The 21,488-nt window shown below is 39.3% G+C and overlaps 1 protein-coding gene across 1 annotated transcript; it reads left to right on the forward strand.

Annotated features, from left to right (window-relative positions):
- The first annotated feature begins 3,853 nt into the window (after window positions 1-3,853).
- Window positions 3,854-19,815, forward strand: cdc42ep4a (CDC42 effector protein (Rho GTPase binding) 4a). The gene is made up of 2 exons (XM_042005924.1): window positions 3,854-4,102; window positions 16,781-19,815. Exon 2 carries the CDS (start codon window positions 16,897-16,899, stop codon window positions 17,941-17,943), a length of 1,047 nt encoding a protein of 348 aa, XP_041861858.1. The 5' UTR covers window positions 3,854-4,102; window positions 16,781-16,896; the 3' UTR covers window positions 17,944-19,815.
- The last annotated feature ends 1,673 nt before the right edge of the window (window positions 19,816-21,488 follow it).

Genomic DNA, 21,488 nt, shown 5'->3' on the forward strand with positions numbered 1-21,488 from the left:
AGAATAATTCATTCATTGGCAAATTAGTCATGGGATTTATAATACTGACAAACGAGGGGATTGGTAGAGCCTTATAACTATTGTATAAACAATGGTTTTAACGAAAATAAAAGCCCTATCAGACCATGCAGACAACCATTTCTCAGCAGACCTTTTCACATGATCAGGGAATTATAAAGTGATTTCTGACACATGATTCCACAGTGCAGAAATGACCTGATTTCTCTCAGCAGCAGAGACATGATTTGGATACATAAGAGCATGAGTTCAAGCAAGAGCCTGATCTGGTGCAAGCATGCTGAAAATTCGGAGGAGGATGAGACAGGTGCCAGGGTAATCTTCTTATTTCAGGCCAGAAAACATTGATTTTACACAAAACAAAGGGATCATGCTCATAGGTTTATGGGGAAGGTGAAAGTCTAGTCAGGGAAAAGAGAGAACATCTTTTGCCCAAATTGTAAACACTCAACAACAAAGAACAAAAGAAAAGGTTCAATAGGAATCAAACTGACTAGTAGTTAAATAGTCATAGTGGGTTGATCAGCATGTGGATGATTGATAAATATAAAGTTAGTTCTTACTAAATTGCACCTCACTGATTGACCATTTAAAGATTTGCTTTCCTATCCATGTATTTTGTGGATATATTGTAAACATGAGCTCAGTCTTTAGAACAAAATGTTGCATTTGCTTCTAATATTTCTATTTGCAATTAAATATTGTGTTAATTCTTTAAACTCAACATTTCCATATCTATTGTTCACTTTCTGAATGAGAGAGAAATCTTTTCCTCGCCCACTTTTATCTATTAAGAGAGAGACAGAAGCAGCTTTGCATCAACAAATCTGTCACATTTTTACATTTCAGCTCAGTGTCTCCTCATGGGTTTGACTTAACGCGTCCTAATTCTGACTGCGTTTGTTGGAATGCATCAGAGCACGTCTGCGGCGCAGCCAATTCATCCTGACTGGTGACTCTAAAATTAGGGCATAATAACAATGGGTCATGCAAATGGAAAGTGAAATTTACAGCTTTATAAAATGTTTGAAATAATAATTATACAAATTGCCCATTATTAGGCTATGCAGAGGGAATGTTTTCAGTGATGTTGATTTGTCTGTCTGTCAGTCTGGTGTCTATCTGTTAGCAACACAACTCTGAATCCAGGATTTTTTTTTTATAAAGGATGCTTTCCTATTGGGAGATAGGGATAATTTTGTCATAAAAACTTCTAACTCAACAGATGATGCCCAGAATTATTGTAAAAAAAATTACAAGATGACATCATGGTGGATGTTATAATGCAATGTTGTTTGACCCCGATTACGTTGATATCCTGGATCTGGATCTGATAACATTAAGACTATTATACCCATTTGCTTCATCTTGATGTCTAAGTGTATGTTTCTGGGGTCAAGGATTCTCAATAAGATGCAGCATCTATCATGATGATGGAAACAGATAGTGATATTAGTGTGAAGCGTGCATAAGAGTGTTGGCACAGGGTTGGTACTCTGTGGGCTGTTGGGTCTTTTGGGGTTTTTGCAGGTGAGTGACCCTATGGCTTGGCTGATGACTGAGATCTCTGAGTGCTTCTAGTTTCATTCTAAGATACTTGAATGTCATGTGTCATTTTCCTTTTTTTGTGGGATCATTAAAATGCCACCTCCCAACCTTCTTTTATCAATGTGAAATCTTTAAATGGGTTTTACAAGAGGTTTCATCATTTTGCTATGCAAGTTGGTGTGCAAACATTTTCCAAATTGCTTAATTTGTCACAGCTCCAAATTAAGTATTTGACTTTGTATTTGCCCTCATAAATGGCACTTACAGTTACCAGTTTACAGATTAAATTGTTCTTTATCTACTGTTATTGCAGCACAATCATGGAATACCAGATGGTAAATGCTAAAAAAAAAAAAGAAAAATAGAAGAAAACATGTGGCTCAGGAACTAGTGCATGTTATCCAACAAAAAGGTTTGTACTCCTTGACTTTTCTTGGGAAAGATCTTTAACTACAAAATTGTGTTTATCAGCATTTATAAATAAATGTGGAGAATAAAAGGTGCTGCATGATCATATGGGTGAATTTAGCCTTTACATTTAAGCACTGAACGTGGTAAATGACTAGAAAAGTGGTATAAATGGTACAGTTTGTTTACCAGTAGAAGTGGTTTTATGTTTGGAGGACAAAGGCCAGAGATCGTAGGATCTTTTTTTTCCATCAAATACCAGAATTGAGAACAACTTGAGAATATCACTTATCAAGTGATACATAAAAGCTATCATTCTGGTTAAAAAAAACTGATCATAACATCCTCTTCTGATATTTGATTAAATTAAGTTGACAAAGTTTTGTTAAAGCAGCACACAAATATGTAACAACCTGTCATTGGTGTTTTCCAACTCAGAAAACAATTAGTTATTTCTTCATGACTTCAGTGGAAGTTGCTAAAAAATTTATGAAAAAGTTGTGCTATTGCTGCTGGACATTCCCTGTGTATTAAATTTTTCTTTGTTTTTACTGAGGAGCCCAAACCTATTCCACGATTATGCATTTTTAACTTTTCTGCTTAATCCGTGTCAGTAACTATTGTATATGAAGTGCATGTGTTTGCAATATATATCAAAAAGAAGACCAGGATCTATTTTCTAATTCCCTGCCTTAACCAGATATTAAAAAGCATGTGTGGGAGAAACATTATCTTCCCCTGAACACATTTAATGCTCACTTTAACTGTATCTTAGCTAAAGAGAGTAGTTAAGTTGATACTTTGGGGGGCTCACAATGTCAAAAAATAACAAACTCTGAATGCAGCTTGAACCCGAACAAAAGGCCACCGCAGTCAAATTCTCATCATAAAGAGCCAAATTCTCCCATCAGCTGGTGGGACGAAGCATTCTGGGCACAAAGCCAAAGGGAGGAAATAACTCTCCATGCAGTTGATGGAATGATCGATGTTTCCACAAACGACGTGGATTCATACATTGCAAGACTAAAAAGTAGCAATGATAGACAAAAGTAAAGAGCTCTCCTGTTCAGGTAAGTGACCTTTGCCTGCTGATAATTGTCAACCATTCACAGATTCATTTCCCCTGAGTTTAGTGGTAGTTCAAGACTGCTTCCTGCTAATTTCCATTTTAAAAGGTACTAATAGTTGAGGACAGCTTATCAACCTGAAATAGACAAGATCAAACAAAGGCTTCGGCCACTTATTAAAGCCTTTTGTCTTGTCAGACTGTGAGGAATGCAAACAAGCAAAGTGTAAATAACCTGGCTTACATGAGCCATTTAGGAAGTCTGGTGATAGCTTGTCTTATAGCAATATATAGATGTATTTAATTTACTTTAATTCCACTGAAAATAAAACTCTCCTAAATTAATAATGCTGGCTTTTCCTTAATTGTACTCGTGGACATGTTTTTTTTTAACAAGTTATAGAGATTAGAATAAGTCTGCACAAAGAGTCAAGTGGAATTGCTAGCTTAAGTAGTGCAGATGTTATTTGGGAAATGCTATTCAATAATTTGTCATTTATATTTAATTTTTTTAAGGATGCCCATATGTATTTACTCTAGTATGCAAATTCATTCCTGTCAGTCAGTGAAGCATAAATAAAATCATGCATAAAACCTGCACAACGCTGGCCAGTCCTGCGCTTTTATTGTAAGACAGGTTTAAACCTTTTAATTTGCCCACGTGTGAATATAAATTAATGGTGGTTTTGAAGTAAAACACAGCATGACTTTTTATGTATTTTAAATGATATCATAGTGCCCCATCTGAAACATGGTACCCTGTGTCTTTAAGGAGCCATGAAAAGAGGGCGTGTTCACTCCCTCTACGGCAGAAGGCATTGTAGTGAGTTCTTGCCCCTCAGAGGAGAAGCACCATTTGAGAGGATGCGTTGACAGCCACTGTAGTATTTGCTAACAATTAAAATAGCGTGTTCTCACTGTTGTAGCAGCGTTGCTTGGAGTGAAAAAGCAGATCTGAGCGCCTGAGCACACCTTCTTTCTTTTGATGAGCGCTCCCCATTATCGACCTGCTGGGGGCCTAGAAGTGGTGCTGCAGCCCGGTTTTTATGAATGGGATGCTCGGTAAGTGTATATGCTTTTTTTTTGGTCCTTACATTTAAGGCCCAATGCATTTAAAAGCATGTGTTTTTATTTGCTTATGCAGCTGAAATTTTTATACAGCTCTGTTCACTGGTTCGGCTGAATGCACAATGCGCGTGGCTGCTGTTTCTTTGGGTCAGCTGTATTGTTCTCCTGACACTGACCCACCCAGGATCAGCGCTTTATTGTAATATGATCGAACCACTCACCAGTCAGTGGTTCACAGACTGAGTTAAGTGCTGTTTAACAGGGTGAGATAACAGATGACTGCTTTTTATGGAGGAAGTTATTGTTGATGGAAAAAAGCCTTTAGGGTTCATCTTACAAAAACGTGAGTGTATTCATGGTCAGGTTAAGGCCAAAAATATGGTTGATAACAGATTTTTTTTCCTGTGCAGTATTTCTTCTCTCTCCGTTGGCATTTACAAAACATGTGTAAACTTTAGGTAGTAAGGGAACATGATTTTTACATAATCAGATAGAACAGTAATATATCTGCACACCCATACTGTGTACACGTGTGCTATTTATCCAGTTCATCACCCTCTCATCCCAGAGTGTGTTGACCTAGTAGTCCTGCTGAGTTTGCTTAGTAGGGATGGCATATGATATGCTCACTGAGTGACATTATTAAGACACAGAGTTCAGGTTTGTAGGCCATCGCTCCATCATTACTTGGTTGTTATAGAAAATGAGGTTAACTGTGGTCTGTATTAGGGAGGAACTGGGTGGATTTTCTTTTTGTTTGTGGGTTTAAATGTGACTTTTCACCTGTTTAAACTATAACATGTATGGGCTTTGTAAGATGACACATTGTGCTGCTTGCTTGGACTGTGTGATGGATTTAGGTTGATGACACAGCAAACAAGAAGCATCATAAGTAGAGATTAATGTGCCATAGGCTAAGCCTGTTTACTTTTTCCCAGACGTGCCTCTGGGATGCCTTTTAGCAGAAGTGACACATCTTTAGTCAGCCTGCTCAGGTACTGCTCTGTGCTTCTTGAATTACAAAGCATCTAATTGCCTACAGGAGACATGTTTAGTGCTCAAAGGTGAAAGTTTTCCTTCTTTATTGTGGTGTTGGATGTTATGCCAGCCACTCACTCTTTGGGCACAGCACAGTTTAGACAGCATTTGCTGGCTCATAGCTCATGAATTGCAACTTGGTCAAAGTTTTATTTACAAAAGTGGGTAAATTTCAGCTCTTGACTTTCTAATTTGGAGACAATCAGCATCTGAAAGTACTGCTGTGGTAGCGTTGGAGTGAAACTGTGTTATTTGTGGCCTATAAGTGTATGGTCATGTACCTATGTTTGAACACGTCTGGAGTTTGTGTGCTCATTTGAGACACTGTGTGTGTCCTGTCCAGCCCCCTTCACATTCCAGGAAATACCAATATAAACATTTTTTTTTCCTGGAATGCCTCTGATGATGGTGATAGTGAATCTCTGGTTAATTATAGACTTTACTTTGCTTTTGACATGTCTCTTTTTGTATGTATGTGCAGTGAAAATAACATATTGGGGCTGTTGAGTGTCCTTTAATTTCTATTAAGAGCTAAAAAAAAAAAAGATACACAGATCAGTGGAAAATACCAGTTTGTAGAACTTTGATTCTCTCAACTACGTGGATAACAGTTTGGCAGCTTAATTAGTGATTTAAGGCAGGAGTGTCCAAGGTCTGTCCTCAGTTGCCACTGTCCTGCAGATTTTGGATGTCTCCTGCTGCAGCACACCTGAATCATATGATGTGTCAACATGCTTGGGCAGAACTTGACAACAAGCTGTTGAGTAAAAGTGTTAAAATTGAAGCCAGTGTGTTGGATCAGGGAGACATCTAAAACTTGCAGGATTGCGGCCCTCCAGGAACCGAGCTGGACATCAACTTTTAAAGCCGTCTTCCAAAACCTTGTGTTTGAATGTTGTGTTTGTTCCTGTGTCTTTTGTTGGGCTCTGTTGTTTCTGGTTGTACCCAGCATGCTGCTTGGTGACCCAGTATCTTGGGGTTTGTTAGCTGGAGGGGATGTTTATTCGCTAATGCTGTTCTGTTTCCTTGTTAGTGGATGCAGATATTGCATAAAGTTGACATTACAGTAACAGACAATGGCTTGTAATCTTTAGAGTTTTACAGCTTTACTCTTTACCAAAAACATTTTAGTCTTTATATTTTTCCAGTAAGTTTATTATAGATTATGAATGAAGAGTTGCTGAGTATCTCTGAACGATCTGGAATGTTTTTTTTGCAATAGACACGTGCAATTATCAATCACATTTTTAAAACATAAAACAAAAGAAAAAATATTAGCAGCTAATTAAAACAAATGTGCCAAGTGCTCAGTCCAATCATCTAAAATCAAGATGCATAATAAAAACTTAATAACCAATAAGGATGTGCAAGCACAGCGCAGTTACCGCTTCATCTCTGTGGCATTATGAGCCCGGATGGAGAGAAGCACGAAGGGAAACTTGTATCCAGTTTTTGTAGCTGGAGGAACACAGAAGGAGACCAGAAGAAAGTAGCTTGTATTCATAGTTCAGGGGAAGTGGTCTGTCTATAAAAATGGTCTAAAAAAAATGGTTCTGCTTCGTCATTTCTTCTGATATGCTCAAGAACACACCTTAAAGTTAGAGAAGAATCCAAACTGGCAATTGTTTTTTCAGGATGAAGATATTTATCAGCTGTTTGGAAGGTTTTGTTTTTAGGTTTTGCACTTGTTTGATTTAGTCGGAGTTACTTCCACTCAGTAATTTCCTAAGGTCATGTATTAACCCTTTAAGCCGCAGCAGTTCTGTTTAGTAAGACAGTAACCTGGCCTTCTTCCACTTCAAACCACTTGCATGTGTGAGCTTTGCCAATAACAACAAGCTTGAATAATGACAGCCACTGAAGATGAAAGGATGCCAAAGCAGTAATATAACCTCCGTGATATGGAAATGGTTCAGTAATACCAAGTCTAACGTGGAACAGAATCAAGCTGCTGTATAAAATCCGTTACTATCTTTTTGGAATACAAGAAGCAGCAAGACAAATCTATTGGATCATCAGAAACAAGGTCATGGAATGAAATGGGACTGTGTGTGTGGCTATTGTTGCCTTTTTTTTTTTCTTTTTTTTTCCAGAATCTGCCTTAAAAGCCAGGATTATACATGGAAATTGCTGAGGTGTTTGTCACATTTTATTTCACAAAATGCAAGATTTGTTAGGATTGCCAGGATAATAAAAGTGGTAAATTCCAAATATTGATTACTGAGTTGCAAATACAGTTATTAAAAGCAACACAGCTGGTGAATGTGTTGATTTGCTCTCATTTCATTGGAAGTATCTTTCTTTGGTTTTTGCCTATGTAAGATGTTCTGTTTTGGTACATTTATTTCTCCTCGAAAAATGCCCATTCACATCCTTGCAAATATATTTTTGTTGGACGCTGTAGAGTAAAATTCTTTTAAAACAGAAAACTAATTTGATATTTTTCCACCCTTTAGTGTTCCTATAGACAGAAAATGTTCATAGCACTGCAAACAAATTAATGAATACATAAATGATTTTAAAAATTCAAAAATCCAGATTTGATTTTTTGACCTTGTGGCCCTACCCTCAAAAATGACTCATGACTCATTTATATGATGCTGTACGGTCCTAAACAAATAGTCTCAGCTACAAACACAGCTTTGAGCTTGGCACGATTCTCTGATGATCATCATCTTGCAAAATTTCCAAGAATCCAGCTGCTGTGCATGGGAAGTTGATTTACCTCTCTATCTACGCAAATGAACTAATGCATTTTGAAATATTTTCTTTAAAGAATTGCAACCCCCCTGTGCCCCTGTTCTTTCAAGCTGCTTCTTTAGCTTCCCATCAGTCTGTGTTTTTCTGACATAGTAATCATGACACTCTCCCACTATAAAAGCTAGATTCTCTGAATCCCATAATTTTCTTGCATTTATTTCCATGAAGCAGCTCACATTTCCTTGTGGGTAAATTTTAAAATTTAACTTTGCTTTTCTTCGGCAAAGTTTCAGAGATACCCATGATACAGCGAGCTGAGCCTGAGGTGGAGGCTTTCAGCACCTGTCGTGACTCAGCTGCCTGCTGTAGGGAAGCTCCGGATGTGTACATCTTCGAAAATAATTAAAGCCAAACCTAAGGGGCTCCATGCACTGATGCACATTGCATGAGGAGCAGTTGTTGAGCACATTGTCAGCACTGGCTCACGTTGTTGTAAGTTATTAAAATTGAGTGTTGGTGGAGATATGGCCTGTGTTTGTTTGGACAGCCCTGCTGTAATACAGAATGATGGAGCAAAGCCTTGTTTACACAGAGTGGTCAGGAAGGGCAGGCTGGGAAGATTTCCGGAGAGATGGGAGGGTTTGCAGCCTCATTTTCTCCCTGCCCTTCCTGTGAACGTACCCCCTAATATATTTCTCCATTAAATCTCTGGCATCCATGTTTGTGCAGACTGTTGTTTCCAAGCTGTTGTCTCTTTGGAGTTTTAAGGTTATAGTTATCGGTGGTAATTACTCACATTCTTCGTATTCTATGTGCAGTAGACTGTTCGGATTCTCAGATGACTTTGTGCCAAGAAGTAGTTACAAATGACCTAATGGTGGTCATTAACCTTCCAGGTCTGGAAGGGTTTTAGCTGTTTCTCATTACTTAAAGCATTAGAAATAATGTGAAGTGCTTGTTTCTGGCATGTTCTGTTCATGATATTCCTGGTGTGAACCTGATTTCTGTTCATTCCCTCTCATTATGTTGAGACACTCTAAATCAGAGTGGTGCCAATAATTTCTGCCCCCACCCTCTGTCCATTTCATAGATTACGCAGATGTTGATCCATTTTCAGAATGAATGACTGTAGCTTTTTACCCTAAACAGAGAAAACAGAACCGTTGGAATATGTAACATTGTTTGTGCATACAAAGGGAAATGAAACAAATTGTTATCACTTTGGTTTAACTTGCTGAATGCTTTTCATTCTTTAATATACTGAATGGGAACAAAGGATTTTTCTTTTTTTTTTTCTTCATGCCATCCGCCGTTTGTGTCAGTGTATGTAAGCTGTCAGTTTCATCACAGCGGACAATTGTAGAGAGAAAAAAAAAGATGGAGTGTCATGTCTTGAGGCTGTGTTGGCTGTAAATGTAACGGAGACAAGTCACCTCCTCTCGGGTATTGGAGGTCAGCTGGTACATGTCTAGCTGACTTGCTTTAGGCCTGTTTTCTGCCAGGAAATCTTTCATTGGCTGTTGGGGCTCCTTTGAAAGATTGCCGCCTGCTGCCTTTCTTCTAAACAGCTGGTCAGATCTGCTTGTGGAATTTAACAGGTACAGTACTTAAAGAGCTTCCTGATGATCATGATGCATTATGCAATCTTGTACAAGCCCCCCTTTTTTTATTTATTGCTGCCAAGTTCTGTGTAAGCGATTCTGCTTCTCCAGTCAGGTTTGCTTACTGCAGATATTCTATTCACTGACCGTAGGTTAGATTCAGATTGAGATCTCACCAACATGAATACCAATTCAAAAACCCACTGGCAGTATTGTTAGTAGAAAAGCTCTAAAAATCTGTCGTTCTTTGATCTTTAAAGAGCACAGTGCCTGCTGGTTCTGGGTGAGTCGTGACATTAGCATAACACACTGCCTTGTCAGCTTGCCAGATATAAGTTGGCAAACACACACACAAACACACACACAAACACAAAAGGCAGACAATAACTTTTGGGTCCCTGTTTGAGAAATCCAAGCAAGGATGCTTGTATTTTCCCCTGTGCCCAGAGGCATTGTTTCTGGAAGAATCATATTATTTAGCTGCCACTTTTCTGTGTGGATCTTCCGCGTTTCCTCTGTGCCTGTGTGGGTTTTCTAAGTCTTCTGGTTTACTTTAAAGTCCAGAAACATGAACGTTGGGTAAATCAGTAATACGAAGTTGGCCTTAGGTGACTGCAAACCTGCATGGTCGTCTGTTTTCCTCCGTTATCTTTAACATGAACTTGCGGCCATTGCGAGTTGTATTAGCTTCTAGGCCAGTGATACAGGGGACAGGCTGCTGCCCTCCACAGGCTTTGTAGGATGAGGGAGGAATGTTTAAAAGACAGTTGTAAAGGTGTTTTGTGTGTGTGTGATTATGGAATTATTTGAATATATATTTTTATGGGAAAAACGGTTGTCGTATTTACTTTTTTTTATTACATGTTCAACCAAAGCTGCAAGGGAGCATTAGCTACATTATTTATCTGTGTAATTGTTATTTAATCAGTTAATCTATTTGTGTAATGCTCCACTGCCTTGCTTTGTTTTAGAAATGGCCCAAAGACCTCAAAATATCCATCCTAAATGGCATGATTAAAAAGCAACATACTTTAACAGTATTTTTGTTTCATAAATAAATAACATTGCAGCTGACTATAGATTAGCTGTTTTAGCGGTGAATTTTTAATGATGGTATGAAATAGTTTTACATAGACATGGCTGTATAGCAATGACAAAGTCTGTGACAATGCCCAAACTAACAGGATTTACCTCACTCTTTACACCTGAGTGGAAAGTCATTTTTAAATATAAACTCTGGAGAATTTTACACAAAAGTTGCAAATATTTGCCAAATCTCACACACAGCAGACAGCAGCAGGTTCTCAGTGTAAGATGCATTTTCATAACTGGAAATTTTTATACCAGAAATGGAGTGACATCTGGGTAGAGCATATGGGAAGCAAGACAATTCATACTGCTCAAGTATACAACAGAAATAGCTACATTTTTTTTCCAAGCGCATCAAGGATGACAGATAAGGCCATGTATGTGTATTCATCTGAGCTGTATGGGCACATATCTGGAATATTAAGTAATACTTGAAAAGAAAATTGAGCATTGAGTAACACCTGTTATAAGCTTTACACTAACTTGCCATGAAATCTCCAGAGAATTAACTGTTGTATTCTCACCTAACTTTCTTAGTAGATATTTTAGACTTAATACGAAAGAGTCAGCAGGTGGAAATTTGCAAAGAATCCAGTCCAGTTCACCTAAATCTCATCATTAAAGCAGATGGAGGTGCTTCATAAGAGCTCCACTACAAAGAGGGAAGCAAATAAAGATCAACGGCTTATTCTGAATCCACATGCAAATGGCACACTTCCTGTACCCCAAACAGGCCTGTTAAAGCAACAGCTAAATTTGGCTTTCATGTAAGGAGGGCTTCATTTGCAAATTCTCGTTAGGACAGCATGTTTTCTCACTGCTGTTTTTGTCTCAGAAGGCGTCATCAGCTTGATGTCTTTTCCATTTTTGTGTGATTGAGAGATAATGTGATTTCCACTGTTTGTCCTGTGGCTGTTCCCTGCTAAGTGAGACATTCAGGCCTGCTAACTGAGTTGCCTGGTAGATACTATCTACTAGAGGCCATTTGTCTGCTTAATTACCATGGCATGTGTATGAGAGTCTACTTTGTGACTAAACAAGAGTATAGTTCTTGCCAGTGTTGCACTTAAACATGAGTTTATTACTTTTCAGTAAAAGCAGAGCAGATTTCTCCCTGTTTTTCTAAAAGATTTTAGTTGCATGTGGTCTCCCTCCCTATGAAGAGTTGTCTTTTACCCTCAGGTCATGTGATTGCTCATCCAGGTCAGTGACTTCAAATGTTGCAGACGGAAAGCCTGGAGCACCACTGCAACAACCACCCTCTTCTCCCAGACAGTAGAATACACACAGGACAAATTAAGCGCAAACAAGGCGCGTCAATACCTCGTTTTGGAAATGGACCATAAGTCACATTTGAGAGTTGGAGTGTTAGTCTTGGAGTGATCTCTTGTGTATTAGTATTGAGTGGCCTAGTTTGAAAGTATTGACAAGAAGTAAAAAGTTATGAACTCCTTAAACACAAATTACCCAGGCAGTCAATATTTCTCTGTAATCTTGATCTGAAGTTTTTGTCTTGCATATAAATTCGCAGTCTTCTTTTGAGGCTTTTTGTGCTAGCTGAGCTGTAAAAACTTAATGGATGCTTGTTAATTATAGGAGTGATTTTTGACTCATAGCTTAGACTCGAAGCCCCTGTTTGTTCATTTCCTCTCATGCTGCTGTGTTAGCAAATCACTGCAGCATTACTGAGGTTACTGTTTGATCTAGTGATCTCCCTCATCCACATTCATTTAAAGGCTAAAACAATCCATTTTAATTAACTTCTCACAATATTTCTTGACTATTTGCTCAGATGAAATGAGGGTGCTAGTAATTTCTTTACCACACAATATCTGTAAACAAGTCATGAATTCAAAGTCCTCTGTAGACCTAAGACAGGTGTTAGTGGTGATAATAAAGATGTGTGAATCATAAACAGTCAGAAAATGCTCTCGTGGCATAAATAAATCTCAGGAAATGGACTGAAATATCTTTTTATTTTTGCAAACTGATGTAAAAAGAGAAGTGAAGCGGCACAGTTGTAAAGCATTCCCAGTGTGTTTGCGTTTATCACAGTGTGCATGCATGCATGCACTGCTTTTTACTCAGCAGTTGAGAAATACCACATCCATATCAAGCAATTCAGTCAACCTTGTAATCTGTACGTATCATTCAAAGGCCCCGAGGTCTGGAGGTTAGTGCAGAATGTGTTAGTGTCTGAGAAGCATTACTGTCAGAATGAAAGGATGCAGATGTGCCTCATTTGCTCGTCCTCACCATTTCTGTCCCCCATTTTGTGTCTCCAGTGAGTTCTGCTGCAGTTGGATCATGGATCTGTTTATAAAGTCAATGCCCCACCTCCACATTCCCAATGCTGTGACCCAGTAGTTCCCACGCTTACTGCTCTCTTCTCAGGCCCTTTAACTTTTTTTTTTCTCTCTTTTTATTCACATAAACTCACTTTTACATGCTCACACTCCTTTAGTTTGGTGATGCCTCAATAGGAATGTCGATCAAGGCTGCCAATGTGGAGCTGCAGCGCTTCAGGATCTTGCATGCATGTCCTTGAAATGGGCATCACTAAGTTTTTCAGCTTGATCCTGGCCTGGGGGAGGGGAGGGGGTAGATAGAGGAGTGGGAGGCGAGCTTTCACAATCATTGCTCTTTTGATCCACTCGTTGTTTTCCTCTTCTTTATGCCACCCAAGAGAAACTTGTAAAAAAAAAAAAAAATGCTGTTTTTATCTTGCTGGCTGGGTGTGAATATTTCCCAACATTATTTCCCCATAACAATTCAGAATGGGCTCTTTCAATAATAAACACATTTCTGCAAAATAAACTGTGTTTGTTTAAGTTGGTGAGTTCAGAGAAAGTTTTCCTATCATGATCCAGGCTCAGTCAGAAAAATGCTGCAATGTTCCACATGCGTCTCCCATTTCTAGTCCACAGCACATGGACATTTCTGTCTTTTAGTTTATTTCCATTCTAGTTTAGCAAAACCAACATAGATGCAATGAATAAGTGGAAACATGAGGCAATGTTCATTTTTACTCTCATTTTTAAGGTAGAGACACATTAAGAAAACGTGATTTGTTATGGGAATCAAGCAGTTTTATTCATGAATAAATATAAACTCTAAATAACTTATTAAAAATCGTTTCTATGAAATAAAATCAAATTACATAAAAAATGTTAAAGGCAGAGCAGTAAAACAATAGCAGTAACACAATGAAAGACGGGGGGTTTGGGTGGTCATTCATTTGAGTTAGTAGTTCCTGCATCTCACAGCCTCCAGGAAGAAGTTGGCTTTGACTCTCAACACTCTGGCTTTGATGCTTCCCAGCTTTGTGCCTGAGGGGGTGGACGGTAAGTGTGTAGGGTGGGTTCTTTCATAATGCAGGATGCCCGGCTTCTGCATTGTTAATGTAAATCCCCTCGATAGAAGAGAGATATTGGGTGAAATGGTTTTGAGCAGTTTTCACTACCTTCTGCAGTGCTTCCCTTTGAGAAGGAGTTCCTGCATCATGCTCTAACACAGGAAGTAAGCCACACACTTGTAGCATGTTGTCACTACTGGGATGCTGAGACAAAAAGCACCTCCTTTTTATAATACTGGCTGTGTTGTTTTGGGACCTGGTGAGGTCCTTAGAGGTTTGCAACCCCAGATACTTGAAACTGGATACATTTCTACAACCACTGCTCTGGTGATGAGGGTTAGAGATTTTGACCTCTGCTCTGGAAATCCTCCGTCATCTCTCTATACTCATCTACTGAGCAGTCACACATTAATAGCATATATAGTAAAGGACCCGAGACACATCCTTGAAGAGTTGTGTGGACTAAATGTGAAAGAAAACAATCTGAGGCTTTCTGTCAAAAGTCCAGGACCTAGTTGCAAAGTGAGTCCAAATAGAAACTTCATGCTACCCAGATCATCTCCAGTCAACTCGAGATGATCAGATAACTGTGTTGCAAGCTTCTACGAGGCCTGAAACCTTCTGCAGCCTCTGACAGGAAATGTTGCTGCTTGCTTGCAGGAGATGGTTTCTATGGAGACCAAAGCAGGTGTGTGCATTAAGAGGAAGAGGAGTAGAGGCTCCAATGGTAAGACCCAGGGGGTGGAGACAGAAGAACAAGGTCAATGCACTCAAAAAGCTTCTACATTAAACAACTGAAATTTACCCATTATGTCTCTACCAAAAACCACTCTTGACCCAAATATCTTTTAAAAGCGTGCCTGTAAAAACTCCAAAATCAGTGTTAATTTGCTGACTGCTTTGACGTCTTTGTATGGTGGCATGAGTAAACAGAAAGAACAAAGCAATGTGCAAGCCAGAGAGGTGCACAGTTGAGAAGGCAAGGTAAGCGTTTCCTCTGGCCTGCTTACACGTTAACATAGTTTCCACCCTCAAGTCAGGCATGCACATGTTTTTGATGTGTCTGTAGAAACTGCTGGCATTTCATCTTGCAGACCACCATGGCAGTGTTCTTTTCATGTGTGTTTTTATGTTGGGTAGGATAGTTAATGAGACACCTTGTCCTTTAGTGCACCACCTGATGAGGAGGAGGAGGAAGTAAGAGTGTCTTGCAGCTTGTGTCGGGGCTATTAATAATGTAGAAAACCTTTTTCTACAAGCTATCACTCAAACCCTTGGGGGTTTAAACGCTTGTTTAGAAAGAGCACGGATGAATTATACATTTGTCATCATTATCTTTAATTATTATAGCAAATGTGGATAGGGTCTTGCTGTTTTTTATGCTTGTAATTTCCTCCAATCTGGAAATAACTTGCAAAGCATCTAATATTTGACTTAATGTTCTTTAGCAACTTTGGTCTTCATAAGATACTTTGGTAATCATCGACTTATTTCTGGTATTTGATGTTTTTTTTTGTAGAGTTTAGTTAAATTTATTGGATAATCCAATAAATTTATTGACCTCTATCCAGTTTGGATTGCTTCTGCCTACCTGACTTTTAAGCTCAGTCCACAATATTTTCAGTGCGGTTTAGTTCAGTACTTTGTGAGGACAGTTCCTAACGCATAGTCATGTCCACCTTTATCACAGATTGTCAGATGGGTCACAGATGGGTTTTGAAGTTTTGTTTAGAGTGAGTGTAAATGTTATTTGGTAGTCTTTTTTTTCTTTTGACCACATAGACTTGTCCATAAAGCCGTTGCTTTTAACTGCACAAGGAGTCAAACATCGTATAGCAGTGGCTTTGCACATTAAAGAAATTATGAAAAAGAAGGCAGTGGGAAGATTTTTATCTCTTACCAAAGTTATTAAGTTTCTTTAATCTCTCGGAAGTCACCATCTTAAAAAAAGGCTCATTTATCCTCCTGAAGGCTTAAAATACTCGGCATATGTATATACTAACACCACAAATACATCTTTGTAGTACATTTTCCAAACCGACTCATAAGACGACAACATGAAGGTCAAGGCAGCCACTGCTTGCAGAAGTGCCTGGTTGAAGTCTTGGATGTCCATGATGCAAAACTTAATAGAGATACAGATGTTCCAGCATCTTCCAGTTTAATTTGGGCCTTCTAGTCCTAGGCATTGTGACCACACCTCTAAATAACTTCTACTTGACTGTTTAAGCGTTTGTGTGTTGATCAGTATAAATGTTATTCAACATATGTCATTATCACTAACAGGAAGATTCATTCTTTAGCAAATGATTATGTACAGGGACTTTTGACTCCAAAAACTTTAATTGTTGTTGAAAGCCTAATTTTGCCATGACATCATAGCCATGATGAGTGTATATGAGCTATATCACAAAGTATATAGCTTATCAATCACCAGAGGATGAGGGTTAGTGTCTGATGTGCAGTCAAAGCTGGGTTTCATTCCAGGAAATCTCTTGCAGCCCTCAACTATCCCTCTGATTGATGCTTGGTTTGTGGTTGGTGTTTTGCTCTCAAATATGATTCTGTTTTGAAGTAAAATCTTGCGGTGTTCCCCTTATCCTTTTTTTTATAGCACTTTAGAGGTCATCTCTCAAAGAAGATGGCAGAGCACTGCTTATCATTATAGAGTTGTATAATTGATAGCTTTAGCTCAAGCAATTAGTGGAACATTTAAGATTCCTTGAAACACTTTTTATTTATGTTCTGGGATTAAACCACCGAATGTGAAAGCTGTTTACAACATAATGTAAAAACTATGCATAAAGCTAGATTTGTTTTGCAACTGATTCAAACCATTTTCCTCTCTGTTTGTTCGGTGTTGTTCATTGTGCTTTTTACATTTTTCAGGTTTCCAGGAGGACTGGAGCTGAGGATCAGTGATAATCTTTACTGCTGAAGAGTTGGTTGCTCTCTTTGAGGCCTGACTGTTTTTACGTCTTAAAGAAATCCTAGAAGCAGCCACCATGCCAATCTTAAAACAGCTAGTATCATCCTCCTCCCAGACAAAGCGCCGCTCACGTATGGACCTGACCAGGGAGATGATCAGTGCTCCTCTTGGTGACTTTCGTCATACAATGCATGTAGGCCGCAGTGGTGATGCTTTTGGAGACACTTCCTTCCTCAGCACACGCTCAGGCGAGCCTTCCCCCGAAACCACATCCTTTCCCCGCTCTCCTCGGCCTGGCCTTCTGTCACGCACCTTCAGGAGCAGTAAACGCTCCCAGTCAGTGAACAGAGTGGATGAAGACAGAGAGAACAGCCTGCTGGTCCCTGGAGGTTCACCAACATTTGTTAAAAATGCAATGTCTCTGCCTTTTCTCAACAATGAAGACAGAGGAGACGGCTTGGCTGTGAAGAGTTTGTCTTCGAGTCCTTTTAAACAGCATGAAGAGCTGGATGGGAGTGGTGCAGCTGCAGCTGCACACTTCCTTGAACTGGAAGAACAAAAATTTGGTGAACTGACCGAGCTACCGGAAAGCTACACTCACTTTGGAGGTGGAATGAAGCATGCAGAGTCTGTGATGTCATTCCATGTTGATCTGGGACCCTCCATGCTGAATGACATCTTGGGTGTGATGGAGAAAGAGGATGATGATCTTGGTTATGAGGAGGGAAAGAGCAGTGAGGGCAGGGCCTCACCACCTGTCAGCACCCATGGTGAGGAAGAGGAAAATAGGACAAAAGATGAGGATGTGAACAAGCAGATGGAGGTAGACAAAGAGGCAGCAGAGCTGCGCCAGCAGGCCTCCATTCATCCAAACAGCTCTATTGATCTGCCTGAAGATGGAGGACCTTACACCCCAGAGTACACTCCAGAGATACGACCCAAACACTTGCAGCACCTTGACAGCTGCTCCATGTCGAGTTCTGGCTCTGCTGCTCTGGATGAAAAACCAAGCAGCCAGAATTACGCTGGTGATACAGACAGCGCCACGTTCAGCGCACCACCAGAAGAGGAGAGCAACTTCTCCTCTTTCTTGGAGGATGAAGACGATGAGATCCGTGTATGAGAGTCCCAAGTCTTCTTTTTTTTTTTTAAGTAAAAAGCAAAAAAAGAAAATGACCAAGCTCTGGAAGTGCTCTGTGAAACTGGCGAGCTCTTTGACAGTCTGGCTTTTGACTTGAATGGGAAGAAAATGCTGTAGTCAGGTACTGTGGTAGTTTGATTGTGGAAAAAATTCAGAACTTTTAAACAGCAGGGCTACAAAGAAGTGGTGACTTCTTTAGGATGCGCAAACTCCATCCACCTCATCAGCTTGCCCTCCACTTTCAGTCCATTTTAAATCGCAGATATTCGCAGAATGAATATGGAACATTCCAGAAATAAGCAGGGAGTGCTGGTTAAAATGGATCTTTAGTATGGAAAAGAAAAACCTAGTTTAGCCTTTCTCTTTCTATCCTCTAACAAAATGTGTCACATGTGCTTATTTTCCATTTGGTTTGTCTTTCTTTCTCCCTGTGCTTTCTTTCCCTGGCTGTCGGACATCATGCGGCCTGGGCTGAACAGAAGGCCTCTGTCACAACAGGATCACTGGTGGGTATCGGTCACAATAAAGGGAGCTGTGTTTTGTCACTGGAGTGCAAGGCCCTGCATCAAGACTCTTTCATCAGAAAATATTATAGCGCTGCAGATCTATCAGACATTTCTCCCTTATTCTCACTACAAAACTCAGGGTCCCTGTGATGCTGCTTCAAGGTTGCCATCTCCTGCTTTATAGCAGAACCACAAATTCAAACCAAAATCTTAAATTTTCTTCAGTGATTAATTTCCTGCCTGTTACACAGGCTTAGACTCAATGAATTAGGACAAAAAGCTGCAAAGTTAATAGAGACACATCAGGCTTGCTATAAAGAATTGTGTAACCACGGGAAACCAGAGGTGTTATAAGTGGTGTGTGGCCTTTTAAATCTCCTTTTCATGAAAAAGTTTACACAGTTTTTTTTTTTCTTTTGGCGCAAACAGAATTTTTTTTCTTTTACTTAACTGACATTGCAAGTTGAAACAGAAAAGAGTTTGATAACCACTTCCTTCCTTGTTTTTTTTTGCTCTTAGCATCTGCAGTGGTGCAACTGAACTGTATAAAAGATGTTACTCATTAGTCAAGGGGTCTGCTTTTATTTAGAAACAGCTTCCACCACTACATATGAGTAGGACTTCAAGGTAAATATGGTCAAAATTCAAGTCTACAAGGAGGGACAAGTTAAAGCAGACACTACTGCTATTTGTTTCTTACCCTTTTCTTTTGTTTGTTTTTATCTTAAAAGAAAATCTATGCTATTCTTGTGTTATGTCCGTTTGAAGAGTGGATGAAAAAGACGCCAGCAACAGATGCAAGAGTATTAAGAAAAGATGGCTGTTTTTTATGCAAGTTGCACACTCATTGCAGCTCGACTCTGCCTCTTGCATCATTAAAGCCATGAGGCTTAGGCTTACTTGCGCTGATTGATTTCACTGCCTTAACTGAGACTGACACATGTGCCAAATTATAATTTTCTAGCCAAAAATAATTTCTCTTGTGAAACTCACTTTTGGGAGAGCCTGTGAAATATGTTTGTCACTTACTTCTCTGTATAGAAAATCACTGTTGAATGCAAGAGATTTAAGCTTGCAGGTTTAAAAGAATAAAAATAAACTGTGTTTCTTAATGTATATCCTGCAGAAAAAGGTTAAAAAAAAAAAAAAAAGGGTTTGTATTACTGGATATTTATCACACACACACTACATTTTGTATTCAGGTAACTTTAGGTTCATGATGTGTGAGCGAGAAGTTGCATTTTCTGTATAATGTTTGCCTTACTGTTGTCATCTTTACTGTATATTTACAGCTTCTTTTCTGTATTATTCAAAGTAACCTATATTTTTCATTAAAAGAGAACCATGAGTATCACTGCTGTATAGTGTTTTAGCTCTTTTGTGTGAGTACATCAGAGGATAAAGCAAGATATGAATGTAGTGCTACTCAGTCAGCAGCCTTAACAAAGGAATTCCTTGAGTGCTGCCTCTGCTTCCTGTTACTACTCTTCAGTTCTCCCTAAAGAGGAAGGAAGGAAGCAATTCAGATCTTAGTGGCCATGTTTTTTAAGTGTACAAGCAGAAAATGATGTGATACTCTTGAGTAAATTTGTCTGAGAAAGTGTCTAAAATCTTATTTCTAAGCAGTTGTTATTGATAATAAAGATGTGAGAGAATGGAGAGATGGATGAGGAAAGTTATATGGCAGACGAGTAGTAATTCTCACCCTGCTGATTGGAAGATGGATGAGTTTAGCATTCAACCAAGACCATGATCCTACTCATCATCATGGAGTCAAAACTGTTCCGTCACTTTTGATTTTCTAGACCGTCCTTCGGCTTTTCATGCACCAGTGAGCCCCTCGCAGCTCGGGCAAAGTTCAGTGCACTATGTTTTGTTAGTACTTGCTGCAGACAGTTCAAGGTCTCACCCCACATCTCTCCACATTAAAGCTGCAGGCTCAAAACATCGTTCTATTCCTCCTTAGATTCAGCCTTTCATCTTCACTTTAAGGGATCCTTAATCTCCCTCCACTTTCTCTCTGTCATAGTCACATTATTTCAGTGTCCAATCTGCCAGAGGGCTGGAAAAAAGTAATTATTCTTACACTTGTGGTAAAACGGGCCATTTATATAGATTGTTTCAGTCAATACGAACCAGTGGTGGTATTGATCGTTCTTTTTTCTGCCAGTAGAATATCATTATTCCTCTAACACACTGTTGGAGGAAAGACAACTTGACTAGGTTCAGCTTTTACATTTCATTTTGAGAAGCTTGTTTTCTTGTTGTTGTTTTGTTTTTTTAAATCACTCCTTATAATTGAATTATGCATCACTCTAGTATGCCATTAACTGATGTACCCCAACCCAACCTCCCCCCACCCAGGAGACAATCAGTTAACTAAAGATGGTTATTTACTGCCATCTAGTGGTCGTTTGAAGCTTACATTTAGTAATGGGTGTGTCAATGTAATGGCTCGTTTCAATTTGGGGTGTTGATCTTTTAAATACCTCTGTATCATCTTTCGGACAAAAAATCAATTGTTGGTTGAGGATTTAACACTTTGTTTCATTTGTGTTTCACACATTTTCTTTAATAAAAGAAAATATTAAAAAGAAGGACCTTTAGCTCGTTACTCAGGACTGTTCAAAAGAGTTCATTGGGATGATATATAGGAAGAGGAAGGATGTGAACCCAACTGTTCAAGTTCTCTCGCACATTTCAACGAGAAATTGGAGACTCCTGTTTGTTCAGGGAGGTCAGGGAGCCCCCCCCCCCCCCCCCCCCCCCCCCCCCCACTTGTACAAACCCATTGTAATTTGAGTCCTGCCTTGCAGCTGTTTCACCAGCTCAAACACCCTGTTCATAGTATCTCATCTGCTCCCGAGGCTGTCTAATGTCATTTCCCACTAGTTTCCCACTTTCTTTAAAAAAAAACAAAACAAAACTGTTTTTTCTTTTACGCTGCCGATGGGAGGCGCTCAGTGTCTTTAGGTTTGTAATGTCAGGAGCCCCTGTCTGGACCCACAACCTTTTCCGCCA

This window comes from Melanotaenia boesemani, chromosome 2 (assembly GCF_017639745.1).
Source record: "Melanotaenia boesemani isolate fMelBoe1 chromosome 2, fMelBoe1.pri, whole genome shotgun sequence".
NCBI lineage: Eukaryota > Metazoa > Chordata > Actinopteri > Atheriniformes > Melanotaeniidae > Melanotaenia > Melanotaenia boesemani.

What these genes read in the sequence shown, in the direction of transcription:
- cdc42ep4a (XM_042005924.1), top strand. Translation starts at nt 16,897, where the DNA reads ATGCCAATCTTAAAACAGCTAGTATCATCCTCCTCCCAGACAAAGCGC.